Source organism: Hypomesus nipponensis, chromosome 27 (assembly GCF_054491055.1).
Source record: "Hypomesus nipponensis isolate SF chromosome 27, ASM5449105v1, whole genome shotgun sequence".
Classification (NCBI taxonomy): domain Eukaryota; kingdom Metazoa; phylum Chordata; class Actinopteri; order Osmeriformes; family Osmeridae; genus Hypomesus; species Hypomesus nipponensis.
The window spans coordinates 10,888,071-10,912,991 of record NC_140387.1 but is presented as its reverse complement, the minus strand read 5'-3'; the positions used below and the strand labels follow the sequence as shown (position 1 = coordinate 10,912,991).

The window sequence follows — 24,921 nt, the reverse complement described above, 5'->3', positions numbered from 1 at the left end:
TGTCAGGACAAATAAAGACAGACTCTCCAGGAATGTTTTTCTATTCTTTTGTTGCTTTCACTTTGGCCTGACCCCTCCCGCCCTTTTCTTCTCCTTCTATTTTAGTTTTTCTGTCTACTTCTTGATCTTCACTCTATATTATCTCTTAGTGATCTAAAATATATCTCTATCAGATTACTTGCAGCACAACATTATATAACTTATGTTTTAAGGGAAAAAAGGAGAAGATCAGCCATGTTACATGTGCAGGGGTGGACTGGCCATCTGGCATACCGCTGGCCGACGCACTTTAGGGCCGAATCGCCAATATTATAATTTTTTGGTCGGGCCAGCCCATAAAGAACTGACAGCGGCCAATTGGTAAATTTTTTGGGTCGGGTTGGCCCATAGAGAACTGACAGCAGCCCATTGGTTAGATTTCTTTATTGGCACTGGCCTGTTCCAATCCAAAGAACACAAGTCACCAAGAACCCCAAAAATACCCGGAAATGTTCTTGATCCGCCCCTTTTATCGAGGATGCATGGTGACTTGACCTGCGAGAGCGCTTCTGATTCCCCAGAAGTCATTGCAAGATGTCAAGCGAGGCGGACAAACCTCACAACTGTAAGTTTTTACTTTTCATATTTCAGCTAAACGGTACGTGTAAATCAGCATCTAAATTAAAATGTGACGAGAAATAGGCACTGTAGTCGCTGAAAATGTTCTTATTTTATTGATGAAACAAGTAATTTGTAAATTTGCTCCGACTTTTCGATAACCTAGCTAGCATCTCAGTGCAGTGCACTTAGGTAGCGTTACTGTAAGTTAGCAAGGGCTACAGAAAACGTAAAATGACAGGTAGACGGACCATTTTTCAGCTTTGTTATCTTGTTTTTTTTAGTCAGTCAGTGTTATCGCAATGCTGCGAGTCCAGGAAAACCCTAACCATCTCAATTCATTCTCCATCCTTGCGTCCTTGCAAGACCATTCTCGCAAGGACGCTTGCAAGAACGTTCTTCAAAAGTATGTACTTGGGTTCTTAGCGTTCTTCGGATTGATAAACAGCCATAATATCGCCTCCCCCTGGCCCTGAGACACGAGCTGTTGGTAGTGTTGCCAGGTCCGCGGTTTTCCCACGGAATTGGGCTACTTTTGAAGTGTTGCCGCAGGTTGATTTTTTTGTCCGCTGGATCGGGTAGACCTATTTTGCATGCAAATTACATGAATATCTTTAAATAAAAATCCATATTTTAAATGAAATAATTTATTTATACACAAATCCAACCAAACTGACTCTAGATCAGCACAAACACACATGGACATGGGACACACCCACATACACACACGCACTGTGCATGTGCATACGTGCCTAATGCTCTCAGGGCCTTATTTACTAACAGGATTGCGCCCATTTCAGGCGTGAAATAGCGGGTAAATACACAAAAAAACACCGTATTTACAAAGACAGCGCACTTGAGTAAAAACGCAGATTACCGCTGCTGGGAGGGAATAAGGGAAAGTGGGTGTGTATATTTCTAGCTCCTGATCGCTGAACTTTTAGTTTTTCTTTTCCTAGAATCACCCATGGTGGCAGTAACATGCAGGCGATTTTTCCCGACTTTTAACGGTGCGCTAATTAACACTAATGGGCGCTGATTGCCCGATGACGATCTGGTTTGATAAATACCTCGCCAAATGTGCAAATATACCGTGCACTATTTGCGGTTTGGCTAAGGCGCAGATTAAGCTGTGGTCGCAATGTTAGTAAATGAGGCCCTCAGTCTCCTGAGAAAACCTCCTGAAAACGGTTTTTAATTTAAAAACAGGGTTTGGCAGAGGCATATTTTGGGTTCTGATATTGGACAGGTTTTTGGGCTGGTTTTATTGGCCATTGGGTTGGTTTTGGGCTGGTTTTGATTGTCCATTGGGCTGGTTCTGTCACACGGACCTGGCAACCCTGGCTGTTGGCTAATGCGTATGCTGGTTTAGCATCGTTTAAGTTTAGCATTGCTAAAATGGAGAAACGACCACCAAAGCGCAAGGGAGCTGCAGAAAAGCAATGGGAGAAAAAGATTAAAATCTACAGGCGAATGCCACAAAATGTGCAAACATTTCGAACATGTTTGAGGGGGGCTTTAGCTGCTTCTACTTCAGCATTACCTGTAGAAGAAGGAGGAGAAGTGGCTGGCTCAGAGAGGCAGAAATGTATCGACAGGGTCAGGGAAGAAACCGAGGAGAAGGAGAGTGACCATGACAGGGCCATGGGAGCGAGTGAGGAAAAGATGGAGAAAGAGTAGTTGACGATGTGGTAAGGAGTAGGCAAATTAACAGGGACTCTCAGCAAGGGAGGGAGGCTGTGTGTGTGTGTTATATCTGTGCCCCATACAAATCTTACTATAGTTAAAATAACAGTTTTTGAAAGTTGCTAAGTCAATAATAAGCAAAATAGTAAATATAGCTGCAAGCAGCGATGCGGGTTCCTCCGCAAAATGGCAAAATATTATAAACATGTACACTGTAGAAGATCGAGACTTGGACAACAATAGAGCAAAACTACTTCATGTTTGGCCAACAACAATAGGCTGATCGGGGATTAGAACTCATGAGCATGAGGTCACATGTCAGTCTCTCTATCCTCTCTGCTATACACCAACTGCTGAAATGTTATGAACAGAAAGGGCACAGTATTAGCCTTTTATAGGATATTGAAAGTCTTCTTGAGTTGATCTCTTTCCTGAATCTCAGGCAATGCACAATTAACAGTAGTCATGTGGTCGGCTGGGCTGGGCTGGGCTGGGCTGGGCAGAGCTCATGTTCAGCTGCTTGCGAGAATAAATTGTGAGAGTACAGCAGCCGACTCTCTGGTCCGATTTAAATACACAACATGCACAATCAGGGTGACCAACAAGATTATATTAACTAACAAACAATAACATTACAAACATCTAACTGAAGGAACACAACAACTGAAATCCCCCGCAAGGCTGTAACCGAACTATTTTCCAAAAGTCTTTGCGTTTGTGGACATACCGCACTGCATGCTGGGTACCCAAGTGGCTGACGCTGATTATCTAGCTGTGCATCGACTGCGTTATATGAGTATTAGTTTTTGGTCAGCTTGGAACAAAGGTTAAGAAACGGTTGACATTTCAAAGTGAAATTGCATGAAATTGCACATTGTATTTCAGAATGATGTCTGCCTGTTTAACTAAACAAGTAATCAAAATTATGACAGGCCAAAAAACTGCCTGGATTCGAACCTGTGACCTTCCACTTTGCACGACAACATCTCAACCTAATGAGCCACCCGCAGAACTGAGAAATTCTGGTCAGTTCCTGTATAAAAAAGAAAGACGTTTCTCCTGTAGCATGGATTGGTCGATTTGGCCAAAGTTTAAACAGCTATAATTCAATGATCTTTTGACATTTCAAGGTGAAATTGCGCGTGGTATTTCAGAATGATGTCTGCCTGTTTAACTAAACAAGTAATCAAAATTATGACAGGCCAAAAGACTGTGTCTAGTTTCGAATTTGTGACCTTGAACTTTGCAGCACAATGTTTCAAACCATTGAGCTACCTGCAAGGTAGGTCAGTTTCTGTATAAAAAAAGAAATCTGTTTCTTCTGCAGCATGGATTGCTCGATTCGGCCAAAGTTTAAACAACTGTAATTCAATGATCTTTTGACATATCAAGGTGAAATTGCGCATAATACTTCAGAACGATATCATCCTGTTTAACTAAACAGACATTCAAATTTAAGACTGCCTAAATGACCGTGGTTGGATTCGATCCTACGACCTTTTACTTTGCAGGTCGCCATCCCAGCCCAGTGAGCTAATCTCAATGTTAAATATATTTTATGTTCAGTTACTGTATAAAAAAAGTACGCTGTTTCTCCTGTGGTAAGCGAAAGTTGAAACAGCTCTAATTCAATCATATTTTGACATACCAAGGTAAATTTGTGTACGGTACGTCAGAGTGATGTCACCTTAAAGCCAATTAGGTTTGAAAAACCATCATTCAAAAATGACATTTGATTTAGTGACACAAACATATTGAGTAAATGTGTACATTTACATAAATACACCCCTTTCAGCCATTTTGTACTTTATTCAATTGCCTTAAGTAACATTTTTAAATAAGTCAGTGATACATATATGTACCAAATTTCAAGTCAATTAGAACTTTGGTTCAACTTTGGTTTTCCCAAATTATCACTGTACAGGAAAATCCATTGGAGCAATGGGGTGGAAATGCGATCACTCTGAAAAGTGGACATTTGGGCGTGGCCTGTGGCGCCCCCTAAGGTCTGATGTGGGCCAGGCTGTGTTTGGGCCGTAGTTGTGGCATGTTGTATCAATATGCCAAATTGCAAAACTTTTTACCAATGTGTTCATGAGATAAATTACAAGAATAATAATAATAATTATAATACCAACAATTACAATAGGGTCCTCCTGACGGAGGAACCCTAATAATAACAACAATAATGGCAATACAATATCAATAATAAATATAGCTGCAAGCAGCGATGCGGGTTCCTTTGCAAAATATTATAAACATGTACACTGTAGAAGATCGAGAGTTGGACAACAAAAGAGCAAAACTACTTAATCTTTGGCCAACAACAGGCTGAATGGGGATTTGAACTCATGAGCATAAGGTTATAAGTCAGTCTCTGTATCCTCTCTGCTACACACTAACTGTTGAGATTGTATGAAATAGAAAGGACAGAGTATTAGCTTTGGTCAGCTTTGGGACAAAGGTTAAGAAACGGTTGACATTTCAAGGTGAAATTGCATGAAATTGTGCATGGTATTTCAGAATGATGTCATCCTGTTTAACTAAACAGATAATCAAAATGATGACAGGCCAAAAGATAATGGCTGGATTCCAACCTACTACCTTATACTTTACAGGTCACCATCCCAGCCCATTGAGCTATTCTCAGTGTTGAATAGTGTCATGTTCAGTAACTGTATTAAAAAGTAAGCTGTTTCTCCTGTGGTAAGCGTTGTTAGATTCAGCCAAAGTTGAAACTTCTTGTACATTTCCTATGAAAATGGGACAACGGGATGACTGGGTTGTTTGGAGTGCCATAACTTGTTATGAAAGGGAATTTCAAATCATGCTTAGCATCAGTGGGGATGTGTCCTGGCTTAGGTTACTGAAATGAATGTGTGCAACAGACAAGGGATCCACCTGAACAATCAATTTACTTCATTAAAGATAACCATTAAAGTTATCTCTACCATTCGTAGACTACAAGTAACTACTGTGGTGAACCTGGCTTGTTTTGCAGTGGTTTACACAGTCTCGCTAAACAGATGATTGGAGTGTTTTGATGGGCTCAAATAAACACGCATTGCTATGTTTTACAACCGGAGGATTGATCGGAAGACTAGAAACTATTTTGTCAGAATAAAAAATAAAAAACTATGCCTCCGACTGGTTTTGGACCTACAACCCTTTGCTTACCAGCACAACATCTTAGCCAATTGAGCCATTCCCAGGCATGGATTTTAAAAGTTCAATAACTGGATAATAAAAAAAGCTGTTTCTCCAATGGCGAGCATTTTCACATTTGGTCCAAGTTCAAACAGCTGTAATTCAGTCATATTTGGACATATCAAGGTGAAACTTTGCATGGTACTTCAGAGGCATGTCACCTTAAAGCGTATTAGGTTTGAACCATCCTTCAAAAATACATTTGATTTAGTGACACAAACATATTGAGGCAATGTGTACATTTACATAAATACACCCCTTTCAGCCATTTTGTACTTGATTCAATTGCCTTAAGTAACATTTTTAAATATGTCAATGCTACTTATCTGTACAACGTTTCAAGTCAATTAGACCTTTGGTTCAAGAGAAGAGGAATTTTGAATGTTTTCCAAAATGATCACTGTACAGGAAAATCCATCATGGCAGACCTTATGGGTCCTTGAGGCTTTTTTGTTCCTCATGAAAAATGAGGCATGTAGCACACCACGTTTCAGAAGAATTGGAGCAATGGGGTGGAAATGCCATCACTTTGAATATTTGACTTTTGGGCGTGGCCTGTGGTGCCCCCTATCGTCTGATGTGGCCCATATTTGGTGTGGGGGTACCCACTTGGATGTAGAATGAATGTGCCAAATTAGAAAATTTATGACCGAGGACATTTTGAGATATTGGGGCGCAAGGAGAAGAAAAATAATAAGAAGAATACCAACAATAACAATAGGTTCCCTCCTACCAGAGGAACCCTAATAAAATAAGATACCATTAAATTACATTAATATACAAATCATAACTCTACGAATGAATTAATTATTTAAGTGTAAGATCGACAGATAAGTCTTGAGACCCTTCTTGGAGGATCCAAAACGATCACGTCAACACAGAACACTAGACAAGTCGTATCATAGAATGCACGCATATTATAAGAGGACTGTCTGCAGGGAATGTGTCTGACCAATCACGGTGGGTGTGGGCTGCCTGGGCCAAAAATGCCAGGGACGATTTGTTGTCCCAGTCCAGCCCTGTACATGTCGATATTACATTTTCAATGCCTTTGAAAATTGTCTCTTGAAGTAAAGCTATGAAAAGCAATAGCAGGTGGCATCAATATTTGGTAGTATATTCAACATGAAATAATATGTTATCTAAAACAAAATCTAATTATTTTATGATTTTCTGCCAATTCCATTTCAATATATTACTGAACATCAATGGGACATTTTATGTTGTAATTCAGTTGCATCAGTATCCAAACGGAATAACTAACTGTAGATGGATATCATTTGTTATTCTCCATCACAAATACATCCAGACTACTTAGGTTAAGAAATAGTGATCTGCAGTATTGTCTTAATGACAGAAAATGGTTGAAGCAGCTCTTTAGAGTTGTATCTCTGTCCTCTGGTATTGTTGTGTCTGATGTGTGCTGACAACAAAGAAAGATAGATGTGGAACAGTCAGTCAGTCTCACAGAAACGGCACATACATGAAAGAAATGCAGCATTTATTGAATATTGAGAGGAAAATATTGCTTCAGACAATACCCTGATGTTTACTCACCTTGCTGATGTTGTGAAGGACTGACCTGCACTTGCACACAAACACACTCAAACAAACAGAAAGTATGGATATCACAAAAGTCCATGTGATGGAAACAAACTTCAGTTAGTTTGCTTCAAGGTGAGCGAGTCCCTAAAGTGTGACGACCTTGCAGGCCCCTGTGAATGTTCATTTACAACTCAGCATCCATTAACATTCCTAGCAAGTCCCTTCCATGTCATCATTATACAGGCTCAAGGAATGGGGAGTTATCCCTGAGGCCTGTTCCATGAAGGCCGCTCAAAAAAAGCTGAACAAAGTCCCAAAGCTTACTTGAATTAACCTAATAAGTCAGTCGGGGCTAAAGCGGTTCCATAAAGGCAAATTCTTGTTCACAAAATCCAATCAGTGGCGGCTGGTCAATAGAGGGCGCAAGGGCGCCGCCCTCCCTGGTGAAAAGTGTTTTACATTTTTGTTTTTCATGTAATATACAATAACTATTAATTTTAAAGATCCTGCAAAGCAAATTCCATGGTTGGCTTCTCAGTACATTACACATGTGTGAAATTAGTTCCTGAAAGCATGTGCAAAGCACGAAAACTTGGTCGCACTGAAGTGTGGAGACCATTGTCAGAGCCTGTTTAAGGAGAGCCTTGCCACTCCCTATTAAACCCCATTGTACCGAATTTGGCTGCAAGTCCACCAGAGTTCCACTGGGAGTGATCGCGAGCGAGTGCATGTTGAATGGGAGTCTATGGAGCTAAACGGCTAAATTTGTGTCTTTCGCCTGAGTGTCGTTAAAAAATCTCAGATTTGATTGTAGTTTGTGCATGTTCAACATGGATTATAGGTCGAAAATTCAATGAACGAGTACTTATGTCCTTTTGATTTCTTACATGGTGAGTCGTTGTTGCCCATAACACGCTAGCATTCTGCTACTGAATGCTGATTTGTTAGTAAAGGACTGATACGACCAGAGCTCCCGCTTGATGGCATCCGAAGCGGAATCAGAATGTCGGAGCATTAGCAACATTAGCAACAACATTAGCAAGCCAAAACTCTTTCAAGCATGTGTATTGACAGAGAGAGCCTAACCTGTCAGCTGTGTTGTCGATGCCCTGAGAGAAAAATGTAAGTGACCAGAGCTTGCCGTCAAGCAATAGCTCTGGTCGTATGATGTGTATGACGTCAATGACATTTTCAAAAGCTTTTTAGAACAGAAAGGCGACTTTCAAAAAATCTAAAACCCGGCAGTGTGTATTTTTTTGGCCTCCCCTTTCGAATTCAGAATTCAAATTACTGGACAAAAAATTATATCCTGAGAAAAGTGGATTTTGAGGGGTACCGCTCCATAGACCTCCATTTATTCTGCACTCGCTCGTTAGCGCCCTCACATGGAATTTCAACCAGTTCAGAACCTGGAAGTTTCCCGAGAGTGGCAGTTCTCTCTATATTAGACATTCTCTGCCATTGTACAGTTTCTCTTCCGTTTTCAGCTCAGGTTTTGTATAGGCGGAGCTAAAACCTGACCCATCTACATCACAGCGACCTCCATCAGATCACAGACGGTTGCATTCTGTTACTCAGCTGGTACAATGCAAAGACATAGTAATTTAAATTTTTCACAATTGTTTTGCGAGATTTGATGGCAAAGAGTCATCTTGCAAAGGGAGTGTCAGGTTTAGCATTTTGTGTGTGAGGTTTTCAGTTTTGTGTGTGCAGTTTTGAGAAAGACATTATTGTTTTGAGAAACGTGTGTTAACAATTGTGAAAAACTGTAACAACGCATTCTTCTGTGGTGTGATGAACTTAAAACTCATTTTCAAATCTACTTTACAGGATCCTTAAGCATGACTGTTAAAAATACACAGCAACGGGGGCGCTGTTGAGCATGCCTCGAGAGTAGACGTGTCTTCCGCAGCTCCTGCAAAATCCTAAATGTAATTAATATTTTGTGAACCTTACAAATACTTAGACTCGAATATTTTGTACACCAAACTTTTGATATCTATATAATGCCGTACAAGACTCCTAAAGACTCCAGAGAAAGTCGGTCAACCTCAAGAAACACGACGAACTCGTAGGATCCTAATTCCAAAACTGGATGCGCTAGCAAAAGCTGTTGGTGTAATAATCCAGGGTTCCATCAACTCATTCCGAGAAGAAAACAGGGCGTCTATTGCTTCTAAACCGCGAGATGGCGACAAACCCCGACCATTCATTGTAAAGCTACATCACTTCCAGACCAAAGAGCAGATCCTGCGCCTTGCGCGAGAGAAAGGTGCGCTTACCTACAATGGATCAATAATTCATATATTCAGCCCGGACATCAACAAACGTCCTGCAGCCTTCTCCGATTGCAAGCAGATGCTCCATGCAGCACACATCAAATTTGGTTTGTACTTTCCAGCCACACTGCAGTTCATCCACGACAAGAAGCGTATGAAGTTCACCGACCCCATAGAGGCACACATACATCAACGATCACATCGCTGCCCAATCTCCTTCACGCTCCACTCCGGGCGAGGATAATCAAGGTGACGAGTCAAATCCAGAATGATTATGAACTATATCTGACCAACTTGCATAAGGGCGAAAGAACCACTAGAGTCCCTTTTTCTAACTATACGTTCAATGACCTATCCGCCATTAATGTATCTATACAATATATGATGGACAGTCCTTTTCCCTCTACACCGTATAGTTTCATGTTCATAGTATGTCTGAGGGCATTACCTAATTTTTTTTACAAACATAAAGGTTCACAAACTTTAGACTGCTTGTTTAATAGCAGGAGAGTTGCTAATGAGAGTTTGCGAAAAGTTAATGTGTTTCAGGGGGGGATGCCATTGTCAGGCTTTAGGGCTCTGTTTACTATGTGTTAAGTGTAATTGTGTGTGTATATATGTATTTTTTTGTGCATCCATTATCTTATACCATTCGAGTAGGATAGACACAGGTATATTTGATAAGTTTACTTGCAATGACACGTAATACCTCCAATGCAATTCTAGGCAACAGGGATGTAAACATTACAAGTTGGAATGTAAAGGGTCTTAATCACAATGTTAAAAGGAAGAAGGTTTTCTCACACTTGCAACATCTGGAGGTAGGCATAGCAATGCTACAGGAAACTCATCTACGCAACAGGGATCATATTAGGATTCATAGAGACTGGGACAAATGTTTCATTCAAAATTTGATGGCAGAAGTAGAGGAGCAGCCATACTTATTCATAAGAATATTCAATTTGATGCAACAAGCACCACCTCTGATCCAAATGGTAGATATGTAATGGTTGTGGGAAAGCTATTTCATATCCCCGTCATATTAGTTTGTATATATGCTACTAATTTTGATGACCATTGTTTTTTTGAGAGGATGTTTAGCTCTTGACAATCTTGACAGTCATCATCTTATTTTGTCTGGTGATTACAATCTAGTAATGGACGCAACATGGGTCAGCTCAAACAGTGCAAGCGTTCATAGATTCACATAAACTGATCGACCCATGGAGATTTAAAAATCCCTCTAAAAGGGAATATTCTTTATTTTCCAATGTACACAAATCATTTTCAAGAATATACTTTTTTCTAGTTGATCCTTTTCCTCTAAATGTTATCACCGAATGCAAATATCACTCAATTATGATCTCTGATCATGCCCCTGTAGGTATGACAGTAAAACTTCTATCTCAGAGGTCCAGGCGGTCATGGCGACTTGATCCACTCTTGCTGGCTGACTCTGACTTTGTTGAGTTTGTATCAGAACAAATAGATTTCTACCTGCAAACCAACAGAACAGATGACATATCAGCCTCAACTCTGTGGGAAGCACTTAAGGCATATTTTAGAGGACAGATCATTTCTCACAATGCACGCACTAGAAAAAAACACCATAATACTATTATAGATGTATCCTCCAGAATTAAGACTTTGGATAACCAGATATCAACGTCCCCCACCCCTGACTTGGTCAAAACAAGAATCAGCTTACAAACTGAAGCAGATCTTCTATCTACCAATGAGGCAGAAAGGCTGATATTCAAGGTCCCGTATTCGATTTTATGAAGAGGGGGATAAACCTTCTAAACTATAGGCCAGCTTCGTCAGAAAGCAGCATTTCATATCATACCACAAATTAGACTGTCTGATGGTTTACTAAGCGAAGACCACCAAGCTATAAACAACCAATTTAAAGAGTTTTACTCAAAACTATATTCATCAAATTTAAAACCAGATCAACACCAATTTGATGCCTTTTTCTCCAATTTAAACATACCCACAGTTGATCCCGACTATAAGGCACACTTAGATCAGCCCCTCACACAGAAAGAAATCATCACTGCAATAATGTCTTTACAAAGTGGGAAGGTTTCTGGCCCAGACGGGTTTTGTACGGAGTTCTATAAAAAATTCCAGGATCAACTAGCACCTCTCCTTCTTTCAGTGTATGAGGAAGCATTAGAAACCAAAGTCCTCCCACCCACACTCCGACAAGCATCCATTACGCTACTACTTAACCCTCATTCTGACCCAAAGTCATTGGGACCCACCGTCGTTTGCAACAACTTTACCGCATACAAAAACAAAGTGAAACATTTTCTTTTAACCGTTGGGCTGTCTCAGACCCCCCACATTGCGAAGGTTAAAATAAAATTATTTTTATTTGCTTTTGTTTTGGGTAAAATTGAGTAAACACAACGATGGTTCGTTATGAACCTTTTGGTCATGTGACCCGAAGGCAGCACAAGGGTTAAGAAAAACAAAGATCCACTTGACTGCTCATCTTATAGACCCATCAGTTTGAGAAACTGTGATGGTAAAGTGTTTTCCAAAGTAATTGCCCTCCGTCTTGAGTCAGTCCTACCGGATTTGGTCTCATATGATCAGACTGGATTTGTTCAAGACAGGCAGTCTTATTTTAATTTGAGACGCCTGTTTAAAATCATTTACACCAAGTCTGATAAAATAGTCCCTGAAGCAGTCTCTTGACGCAGAAAAGGCATTTGATAGGGTCGAGTGGGACTATCTCTTTTATACACTACATAGATTTGGGTTTGTCCAAAATTTCATTAAGCTAATCAAATTAATATACACTGACCCTACTGCTTCAGTTTTTACCAATTCAATCTCCTCTGATTACTTTGGTCTACACAGAGGAACCAAACAAGGTGACCCCTTAAGTCCACTACTTTTTGTTCTAGCTATAGAGCCACTTTCAATTGCATTAAGAAACAATGGTAAAATAGAGGGTATTGTGCGTGGGGGCCTAACACATACTGTCTCATTATATGCTGATGATTTATTATTAAATGTCACCAATCCTGTTACCAGTATACCGGAAGTCCTTGATGTTCTTGAACATTTTGGAAAAATATCAGGGTACAAGCTTAATTATAACAAAAGTGAATATTTTTCTATTAATAAAACTGCTGAAATATATCCCAACTTACCCTTTAAGCTCTCAGCTAACTCATTTACATACCTAGCTGTAAAAGTTACCAAGTCCTATCATCACTTATTTAAAAACAACTTTGCTTCTGTTCTGGAACCGACCAAAAAAGATATTCAGCGGTGGTCCACTCTACCATTATCCCTTATTGGGAGAGTAAATTCTATAAAGATGAATGTAGTACCAAAATACCTTTATTTATTTCAAGCTATACCTATATTCATACCAATGTCATTTTTAAAGCCTTCATCCAGTCAGTATCTTCTTTTATTTAGAATAGTAAAGCTGCACGTATAAGAAAATAATTTATGGAGAGACCTAAAGCCTGTGGTGGATTGTCCCTGCCAAATCTCCGTTCATATTACTGGGCTGCTAATTTAAATGCTATCTATTTATGGCTTAAGGAGTGGGATGACACAGCCCCTGCGTGGCTTCAAATTGAACTTGCTACAAGTAGGCCACACTCACTTCCTGCTTTACTTTGTGCATCTTTACCAACAATAGTGAATAATGTGAATGTAATTGTGAATCAATCTTTGCGCATCCTCAAACAATTCAAAAAATGCTTAGGCATCCAAAACATCTTTATCCACTCTCCAATAACAAATAATCATCTTTTCCAGCCCTCTATGTTAGATAATGGCTTCAAGATCTGGCATGACAAAGGTATACATAGCATAAGGGAAGGTCCCTTATTTTGAAAACACTTTTGCCAGCTTTGAACAGCTATCCGCAAAATATGAACTGACATGCTCACTTCTTTCGCTACTTACAATCAGAGATTTTGTGCGTAAGAAATTTCCTAACTTTCCAAACCTCCCTCCCTTATCCTGCTTGGACTCATTGTTAAAGGTTAATTTGTTAAAAAGAGGTAGAGTATCAATGATTTATGCAGAGATCATGAACATACTGAGTCCCTCCGTATCACATATAAGGGAGGAATGGGTAAATGATATTGGGGTAACACTTTCTGATGAAGAATGGGAGATGGCTCTTTTTAGGGTACATGCCACGTCTATTTGCTCAAGACATGCCTTAATACAGTTTAAAGTCTTGCACCGTCTACACTATTCAAAAGTTAGACTTGCAAGAATATTTCCAGATGTAAACCCTTTGTGTGTCCGATGCAAACAGGCCCCTGCGACCAACGGCCATATGTTATGGTCTTGCCCAAAACCTACGGAGTTCTGGGATTCCTATTACAAAACAATTTCCTAAATATATAAGTATCATATTCAGCCATCATCTGCAACTGCCATCTTTGGTATCACACCGTGTTCAGAAGAATCCAATCCACCAGCAAACCTACAACGGGTCATTGCTTTCTCCTCATTATTGGCTAAGCGTGCCATTCTTTTTAAATGGAAAGATCCAAAGCCTCCAACACAGTCAATGGATAAGAGACATGATGCAAAACATAAAACTTGAAAAAATAAGATGTACACTGAATGGCTCAATGAAGAAATTTCATAAAACATGGGATCCTTTTATACAACATGTAAATATGTTACCTGGCCTAGAACTGTAAATATATATAGTATTATATCTTGTCACTGTAGTATATCTTGTCACTGTAGTATATCTTGTCACTATTGATCTGCCCTACTCATATACCGAAATACTGGAATGCTGTTTTGTTTTGTCCTTTTTTTTTTTTTTTCTTGTTCCCTTAGGTATGGCTGTCATTTGTCATGTGAGATGTCAATTGTTGTTGTAATATAATTTTAGATCATATAACTTCTAAAATGTATTGTCTGTAAAGTGGTAAAAATCACAATAAATAAAGTGTTTAAAAAAAGAAAAAAAAGACACAGTAACGTGTTGTATATATTTATATAAACATTCTGTTCTGGGATAAATTTTCTTTATGCTCAAACATCTTGGGCGATAGAAAAATCGCCCATCGAGCGCCAACCAACCTGCTGGCGATAAGTGAATTGCTGACCGTTGCTGGCAAGATATACCATAGCAACACATATTTAGCCAATCAACGTTCTCGAAAATGATGCCTAAAGGGCGCTGAAATAATTGCCCCAAGTAGATACTACAGTGATTGTGCAAGGGCCTACGATACGTTATTGAAAATAATGACTCAAGACACCGGACTTCAGCCATTCTCAAATTCTGTCAGATATCTTCTCCAAAGTCCTTTTGAGAGGAGAACTTTAGTGGAGGAAATAGTATTAAAAGGTCTTGGCCCAGATCAACCTGACATCAAAATTACTCAACAGGCGAGCGAAAATTCTATCAAAGATAATTGATTGTGTTAAATTCACCTATACATCATTAATATTTAGTCTTACAGTAATAGTTGTGTTATGTTTCCTAATATTACAACATTAATTATTATTAACATTAATGTTTCAAAACAAAATTGGACAATGCTCACCAGTGGCCAGTTCACACACACTGTCACCAATAAGCAACAACCGTATAAATCCCATAGCAATGTTTGCGTGAGTTTTGGCGCATTTACAGTAGCCTGTTATTGGCCGGCGAGGCTGTGATTGGAATACGGGACTGGAGCTGTCCCGTTGCTAAATCAAAATCACCCATAATTTGAGATGTCCGGGACAATTCGGGACGGTTGGCAACCCTAGCCCAGATGTCTGTGGTTTTTAATATTTCTGAACTGAGTGTAACAATAATATTTATTGTCCACAAATGTGGACATTTGCCTATAGCTGTGTGCATTACTTAAATAATTACTATATCACAGAGCACTTGTATCCTGCAGTTTGTGTTCAATTGTATTAGGATGGTTACTGAATTGACTGAATATTTCACAGCCCCACCTCAAATAATTTTCACCAGTCGCCACTGCAACTAATTTAAGTCAGATTCAAGAAGTCAACATAATTGCGGGTGCACCCTATTCTTAAGCAGCTAGAGAGGTTAAACATGGATCTTATTGATCCACCACGGCAAAACACAATGTTCACGACCACATTCCCGAAAGAATGTTTTCTTTAAGCCCATAGTATGACAGCTCCACCACTTCATCAAAATAATTCATCAAAATAAAATGACACGCTATGATTGACATTAACGATAGGCTACGTAGGTCGAAGTCCTTACAAACCATTGATTCAATTATTGATTAAAAAACATGCACCTTCTAAACATATATAAATGGACTTTTTTGACATTGTTTTATAAATAGCCTACTATTAACCAATACATTATCCAGTAGCCTAACTTTTTAACATGGTTTTATTGTTGGGAAAATGGAGGATAGATGTATGGATTTAGGTTTGTTTTGCAATTGTAGGCTGCTCTTAACTATTATGTAGCTATGATAATTGTACTGGGATAATTCAAATTGAGAGAGATGTAGCATCTGCCTAAACATTTTAGCGTCGAGCCATACAGCCTGTATGCCTCGTTGTTTGCAGATTTATGTGAAACTTGCTAAATAAACATTAGCTAGCTACACTACATGTAGGCTATCCTTTAAGCTAAATATCTTGTTTGGACAATTGGATTGTCAAAGAAAGTCAAACCTTTTTAGTTATGGAGAATTACGGTTTATCCACTAATCACTAGAAGGGTCATATCTTTCTATCCAAATAATATATTTATAATCTCGGTGCTGTTCTACATTGGCCACAATTATGTATATTTCATATGCACTAAGTTGTCCTCTATCTTGTAATAAAAGTGGTTGAAAATGAAGATGTAGCCTACGGACAGAGATTATTGTAAACCTTGATGCATGAAATGTGTGTGAAATGTTTTCTCATGATTTCCCTTAAATAATCATACATATTGGCTCTACTACAGTGCGCCCAAAAATATGTGTGCAAGCACAGTAAAATATTTAGGCGCACGGGTGCGAGCAAGTTAAAAAAAAATGTATGTATTGCATCTGTCAGTTGAAAATACTCGAACCATTATTTGCAATGGGAAACGTTTATTCCTTTCAACTAACAATAAACCTCATAAGCTGCATCCTGCGATAGCCTACTGCATCTGCCCTGCGCTGTAACAGCCTGGCTAACAATCTAGCTAGCTAACCTTCACCCTCACTGTGAACAATCAAACTAAGCAAACTACCTTTCAACACTACACATATCAAAATAAATACAAGAGTTCAACAATAGAAACTTAAACAATGCTTCCGTGAACAAAATTAAACCCCCAACTAAGTCCCTTCTGTCTGCCGCAGGGCATGCTGAAAACCAAGAGCGCCGACCGTTGCGAATATGACATAAAAACTACATTTTCCATGAATGATTAGTTTGAACCATTGACTGTAAAAAAAACTGAAGGTTTGAACCCATCCTCCACCGATGACCTCATTCGGATCAATACAGAGGGGCCCTCCGCGGAAATGTTTGATGCCTCTAAATGTGCTGATCAGGATGCCCACTGATGTATGTTGTATGTCCGTTGACCTCATGAGATGGTGCCCAAACAAAACGGTCTTGCCATTTACCCAGAATTCAACGCGGCGTGACGTCAACTTCGCATGGTCGACAGCCGTTAATTTCATTTGCTTGCCAGATTTAGTTTGTCATAAAAGCCAGGCCACATAAAGCAATGTAGCTATTGATGAATATAAAGTTATCAACGTTTACTCATGTCAGCTGCATACATCTCCCGACTTCATAATGATAAGTTAAACGCTGCAGTACCTCGCTCCTTCACCTGGGTGAAAGAGAGATGTGAAAGCAGAAACCGAGTACTAATGCGCCTCTAAGATAAAGAAGAAGAAAAAACATATGCCTGGCCATAAGCACACTACAAACCCTACTGATTGTGTATTTTGAGTGGTCTGGTCTTGACCCAGTCTCGCCCTTGGTCTTGACTCGGTCTCGACCCCTCAAAGTCTTGGTCTTGTCTCGGTCTCGATACACTCTGGTCATGGTCATCACTTGGTCTCGGTTTAGGTGGTCATAACTACAACGCTGTCACAAACTTAGGGTTGCCAACTTCCTCAATCCCAAATGAGGGACACTTTCTATGCGCCTGCGCCAACAGCTGACCGACAATAAAGGAAATCGCAATGTTTCATTAGCCATACCATAAACCTACTCATTTCAGTGTAATTTTAGCAAACCACTACTGTACTTGCTTGTATGTATTGTTCATAGTAATAGTCAAGACAATTATTACAAGTTTCTCTCCAAATTCATGTTGTTTTCTTGAAATAGCATTAGACTCTAACCATATGCCACAGACACTGAAAACCTTTATGCCTAAACCAACTATTGTCACCAACAAGCAACGTGTCCTATAGCAACGTTTGTGTGAGTTTTGACACGTGTACAGTAGCCTATTATTGGCTGGCGAGGCTGTGATTGGAATACGGGACTGGAGCTGTCCCTGACGGGACACATCAAAATCACCCATAATTCGGGATGTCCCGGACAATTCGGGACGGTTGGCAACCCTACACAAACTACCAACCATAAGTTTAACGTAGGCTTTGTAACAATGTCTAATGTAGGTTTGTATAATTTTGAAATGATTGTTCATCACTGTTTAATGTATTACATTTTTTATTTATTTATTTTATTTTTCTATATTAAACTGATACAAAATATATATATATATATATATATATCCATATAGTGTAGGTCAGTGTTAGAGGAAGGTCTGGTTAAGCACCAACACGGGCTAAGCCTGACAGTTTCACAGCATAAGTTTCCATGGTAACTGAATTTTAACTAAATTGAACTGCCTTTATGGAACAGAATCAACTGGAAATGAGTCAGACTGACTAACATAAGCTTGGCTTTTTCGGTAAACTTGCTTTATGGAACATACTGTATATGAAATATACTGTAAAATGTCATTAACATTCCTGCTGCTGCTATTAAATCATGAGAATGGTTAATATGTTATGAGTGATTTGTCAATTAACGACTGTTTTTAAGTCATTACTGGTATTGAAATGGCACCCAAAGATAAACATTACTGACTTTGTCTAATTATGTCAATAAAAGTGTAATTCATTCGGACCTGGACATTGTTTTGTCAAATGTCAATTTAGACAGTATGATATTAACCTAAGTACAGCAGTACGATAAAAGCTTTTAGCGTATTCTGGGTTTGTGTTAACTTTAGCAATACCCACAATAAGAAGTTTGAGGTAAGTCTGAAGACAGATCGAAAAGCAGGACACAGAGTGTAACCTATACAATCCTCCAATTCACACACTGTTGCTGTGGTCCTCTCACTTTGTGAACTTTGTGTCTGTGTGGATATGCGTGTGGGGTGGGGGAATGGGAGGTTATGTGTCTGTGTCCACACAATGTGTGAAGAACCCATGAGTGTGTGTATCCATGTATGCTTCGTACATCTGTTAATATGTGAATGTCTATCAAATCTTGAAAGCCTTTTCATGAAACTGCAGCCAGCTGAGAGGCTCTGTTCAGTATCCCAGCCATGTCAGCCTTCTACATTGCTTCCACCAGTCTGCACATTCACTTAGGAAGCCCAGCCACAGGCAGAAAGTCAGAAATCCCTGGGACCAAGGCCAGAAAGGATCCTTTAAATCAGGAATATGGCTGGAGCAATACCTGGGTCTTAAGCTGTGGCTGTTATATTGTATGTCCCAGACAGTGATTTCTGACTTTGCTAGCTTCCTTAGCCAACTGACTACTAAGGCAGGTAGCCAGCAGCCACGTTTCCCTTAGCCACTCCCTGTCTCCCTCTCCTCTGCTAACCCTATGCTTATCCCCACTTCCATTTGGGCTAAGCCTCTGCCTCCCACTCTACCATCCCCCTCAGGTCCTACCTTGAGTGGAGCCTCTTGCTGGCCGGATCCTGGTCCACACTGTTAGCTGACTGAGCCATATGGCTGGAATTGGGACTGCCTTCTCTAGTTGAAGTCCCGACAACAGATATCTTCACTTCACTCCTAGCTCCTCAAAATGTTCTTATTTCCCTGCCTCCTTCCCAGCTTTCTCACACACAGTCTTTACAGACACAATCTCTCTCTCCCTTTTATTTTCTCAGTATTTCCCTCTCTCGCAGCAATGGCAGCTACTAAGGAAGTGAGGTATTGTGCAAACAAATCACATAAAGCAAGCCCCTCCCCCGCAGCTGACATCACCGGTCAGAGTAGTGTGTGTGTGAACAAAATGTTGACTGGGAGAGGAACAATTATCTTGAGGCACATCCACACACACACGTACACACCTTTTGTCACACTACCTTTCGTATCTTTTTTACACCGTCCCAAAATAAGCAATGTCTCTATTTTTTCTATTTAAACATGCAGTTTACAGTTTTCTAACCCTAACCCTTTTTCACAATTGCTAAAACACTAACCCCATTCTCTAAATCAAATGTTCAGTGAACTAAACCAATTTGTCAAATGAGACACTCTTTTGGCAAAACTCTAAACACATTTTCATTCACTAAACACATTTTGCACTGTGATGCACTTGTGCTGCAAAATGGTAAACACAAGGGGCAAACAGTAAACACAACTACAACACAGTTGTCATCTGTAAAACACAATGAATCCAAACTGTTCACAATTGTTTCTAATGGTGGTTTGGGACAATGTCAGCTTTCACAGTAGTGTCTATATACAAGAATCGTTCAACATCAACCAGCATTTTTTACTGTAAATGTTTACCTTCCACCATACAGCCCTTTTCTCAACCCAATTGAAGATTTTTTCTCTGTGTGGCGGTGAAAGGTATATGACCGAAACCCATACACCAGGGTAAATCTCCTACAGTCAAGGGAATTGGGCTGTGGAGACATAGGTGTGGAGTTGCACATACTTAAATAATTCTGAGAATCTGGAGACATATCTATGTAAGGGACAAGGGGAAAAATAAATACTGCATTCCTGTGATCTTCAGGCACTGCATAAAAAACAGGCATGATTCTGTAATGGAAATTATTGCATGGGCACAGAAACACCTCCAGAACTCATTGTCTGTGAACACAGTTTGTCGTGCCATCCACAAAAGCAGGTTAAAGCTCTATGATGCAAAGAAGAACCCACTTTGCCTTAATTTCTGGTATGGGGATGCATTAGGGCCTATAGAAGGGTCAGCTTGCACATCTGGAAAGGCACCAAAGGTTGTTTTATTTTACTTTTCACAACGTCCCAACTTTTTGGGAATTGGGGTTGTGTAATTGATCAAGTTAAAGGGGAAACTTCTACTTAAAAGGAAGTAGTGCTGACAATACATTTGGCCGATGACATGCATTTCACGTTTAGCTCCACCCACGTGAGAAAAATCGAAATATCAAGTCGTTTTACGGTTTATGTGTAAAAAACGAGATAACAAAATAACAACAAAACGATTCACAAACATTTCTTATACCTGCTTGTTCCGTTTTGATGGGATAAGGAACTAAACTCACGTACACCGACCTTTACTGTACATGCAAGCAGGGTGCTAATTACGGGGGGTCAACCCCCCTAATTCAGACTTGGACCCCCCAAAAGAGGTAAAAACAACAGGTCGGGGAAAGTTGACCCCCCGGTTTGTCATTGTATAATTTGCACTCTACATGTAAGTCTTAAATTGCTTAAATGTATGATGCACACCACAGCACGATTCAATACTTGCTGTGCAACAGTCTTACGCCTGAGGCACACTGGCTGCGAAGCGCCTGGAAGCATCACGATCGGCTACGACTGGCTCAAGGCTGTTCACACCAGACGTGCATTTCTCTGCGCCGGTCACCAAGCCTTTCAGCTACTCTGAGCTTTTCGTTTTCAATGTTAGTTAGTAGTAGTGTATTTAGTTAGTAGTAGTTTATTTGAACATGTAAAAAATTAAATATATAAATATACAGACATGCATATACATAAAATTAAAATGACAGCTTAATAAGGTCATGTACTTCTCAGCATAATCTTCCAAAATTATTATAAGTACATGTACATGCACATATAATGCTGACATGGTACATAAACATGGCATAGGCTTTATTTAGGAAACGTGTTATTCCAACAGCCGCCCCAACAACATCCCAGCATTGATATTTCTCTAAGTTGTTGTTACGTCCCCTGTTGTGTACTGTTCTGTGATTCTGTTTGTTGTCTCTTTTTGTCCCCTCCCCTCTCCCTCCTCCTTTCAGGCGCGTGCTGATTGGCCAGTCCCGTACCCCGCTCACGACCTATCATCCTCCACGCAGCCAATCGAGGGACCGCTTAAGAGGCCGCGCTGTTTGACTGGGAAAGGGAGAGGCTGCCAGACCCCGTGCCAGTGTACTGTTTGATGTCGTGTCTGTGTGCTGTTTCTGACTTCAGTTCGTTCGTGTTGGTTCTCTCTTGTTTGGTTTGTACATCAGAATTAGTTTAGTTTCAGTCTACACTCGGTGTAGCTTTTCTTTTGGCCCCCTGGCAGGGAACAAAGGGGACAGGCAAGCTAACCATGGGTTTACATTTCCCCTCACGTAGGAAGTTACCTGTTGGAGAAACTTTAGGTAAGGAGCGGGTGCCACCCCTTGTACTTCTGTTCAGTTAGTTAGTTTAGTTAGTTCGTGGATAGGCAGACAGGGTGGTTTTACTTTGTTCTTTTCTTTGGCAACGCTCTCCGTCCCCTTTGTACCCTTGTCGGGGTTGTGTCTCGGCCAATAAACCTTTGAACATTTATTTATCCCTGTGTCCAGTGTTCCCTGTTACCCGGTCTCACTTCCCAGATACCTATTGGGGTTGCAGCGTTGCATCCTCTCCCCGCCCTAGGCCGCTTACATCTGGGGAGGGTTTGTAACAGTTGTCTTTGTCAAAATTTATGCTGGGGGTCATACAACTCCCTGTGCTTTTCAACTTTGAGAATTAATTTGATGTCGTCCATCTCCTTGAATTTCTCCCTGATTTTAAAAATCGACTTGGAGGTTCTTGTTATGGGTGTAAGATGGTAAGTGATATCATCCGTTGGTAAATGTTAATTACTGCAACTCCTGTGTTTTAGCTGTGTGCTTCAGATACCCGGATGTCGGCAATGTGCTGAATAAGACTGGGAACTCGCATCAATGCCTCTGTCTCATCATTTAACGTTCAAACATGGTGTCAGAGTCGGATAACTAACCATGCTTTCCGCAAATTAGAGTCAGTGCCGCCGCTCCCATAACGCGCACTACGCGCTGTGCGTAGGGCACCAAGTCCTGAGGGGGCACCAAAAAATTACCAACTGAAAAATCATCATAGTTATTATAATTTTAATGCCGATATTATTTCAGTAGGCCTATATAAATATTACGCACCTTTTAGGCATGTATATCACAAAACAGGCAAAACAAGAGTTATATTTAATTGCTCAAAAAACGTTACGATGGTGCCCCCCCACCCAGCCCACAAAAAAAACAAATACACATTCAACTTTCCAAGCTCGCCGTGGGTGCCCTTTACTATCTCAGTGGCCTGATGAACTTTGACAGTAGGCTAGGTAAACTTTTCGAAAATGGCGTCAGGGGCAGGAGTCAGGGGAGTCAGGGGCAGAAAAATAAATAAACTGCAAGATGATGCCCGTGCATCACTTTCAGGTAAGTCCATTTTAATTATTGTTAAATACGGGAAATGTGCAGCTAACTTATAGTTAACCTATGCATACACCTCGAAGTAGCTGACATTATTGCTAATTTTAGCACACTCAAATATGTTAGGTGCAAACTAAATTTAGATTTTACTGTTAAACATTATCTATGCATTTGAAATAACTGACGCCAGCTAGATGTTACTTTACTGTACATTCTATGATGCTTTTATATTCGATTGATCAAATAGTTTTTAAATGAGTAATAAAGGTGGAGAGCTCCTTTGCTGCATGCTTTCAGTTTTGAATGTTAATAATTAATTTGGAAAACCATGCTCAGAAACGTAAGGATGGGTCTGAAAAATTGAGACAAAAATACATCACCTTCACTACACAAGGTTTTACCAATTGGAAAATGGCTGTTTATTTTACATATTTTGTTCATGCTCCAAAAACTATTGTGCACTCAAATAAAGGCCCCAAAATTTCGCTCACGCGCATTGCGCGCTCGCATTAACTCCGTAACCAGCATCATATCAAACACAGAATGTGGATGCATTGACAGGGCAGCTGTGGTGGTGGTGGTGGGGGGGGGGCATCATAAAGGAATTATGCGTAGAGCACCAAAATGGCTAGCCGCGGCACTGATTAGAGTCAACTGTTGGTGTCACCTAGTTTACAAAAAAAAAAAAAGTATATAATTTCACCAGACTTGAGCCTAGCTCGAGTGAGTTTGCTAGTTAGCTTCAGTGTTGCCAGCGTCGGTTAGACATGGCAGCGAACATTCCCCCTGCCGCCGTTATGAAGCTCAGTGGAAATTGGAACACAAACTGGGATACGTTCAAGTTCAAGTATTTATTGTTTGATGCACAGAACAACACAGGGTCAGACTGGGCACTGAAATTGTTATGATGAATTGATTGTGTGTATCACATGTAACTTTTAAATTGTAATTTTAGCTTATGTTCACACTGCCCATTTAGATGTTACAAATAAAGTAAACCTGTTATTATATATTGTTACTGTTATAGTTCCGTTGCTGTATATTGTTATAGTTTAATTGTTGGAGACAACGGGGGACTGGTTGTTTTCATCCTTATTCGTATAAATATAACCTATTTTAGAGTTGTTTCCCCCGGAACAGATTTCATGTTCCAAACGAGGGGGGCTGTCGCTGTCTTGGTGTGTGGGGCTGCATCAAATTCCCTCTTAGCTTTGTTAAATTGCTGCACTAGTCCACACTTGACCGGTGGGGATCTCATTCTATTACGACTGTAACTGTTAGCTGCGCCTGGCATTTTCTAATCCCTGCTCTCCTCTCTCTGTCCCTCCCCCCACACATCCCCTGTGGTGTGGGGGGTTTGAGCTGTCAGGAGCTGCCTGGTCGTTGGTCTACCAACGCTGGGCCAGGTCGTCTACCAGAACCCAGGTTCCATGACGGCCAACACCGGTCCCATCCAACGTCTATAAAGCCGAACAATGGATTTTTGTGTTTCAAAACCCATTGAAATTGTATGACTATGTTTAGCTTGTGTTCTGCTCCTCTCTCTTACCAACCGTCTCTGGAGGAGGGGATCCCTCTCTGAATTGCTCCTCCCAAGGTTTCTTCCATTTTTTCTCCCGTTGGGAGTTTTTCCTTGTCTTCCTTGAGGGTTTAGGTTGGTTGAGGGGCAGTTCTATGAGCGTATGTGAAGTCCTCTGTGACATGCTTGCGTCTAAAAAGGGCTATACAAATATATTTGATTTGAAATTCTTAGGACAAGACAACGCAAAGCAACCTGGCATAATATAACATAGATTACACAGATTAGAAGTACACAGAACATAGATTACATCTATGATAAACTAAAATATAGTAAACCTCCTAATATACAAATAATATACAATATTCATTTAGATTGAATTTACGCATTTAGCAGACGCTTTTATCCAAAGCGACTTCCAAGAGAGAGTTTTACAAAAGTGCGCAGGTCACTGATCATAA

At 40.2% G+C, this 24,921-nt stretch overlaps 1 protein-coding gene across 1 annotated transcript in view; it reads right to left on the bottom strand.

Annotated features, from left to right (window-relative positions):
* The window catches only part of gpsm1b (G protein signaling modulator 1b), a 96,308-nt gene extending 76,818 nt beyond the window's left edge, over positions 1-19,490 (bottom strand). The window contains exon 1 of the mRNA XM_084693671.1: positions 19,226-19,490. Coding sequence (XP_084549797.1) covers positions 19,226-19,284 — 59 coding nt within the window. The 5' untranslated portion in view covers positions 19,285-19,490. The remainder of the gene's footprint in view (positions 1-19,225) is intronic.
* Positions 19,491-24,921: the final 5,431 nt, after the last annotated feature.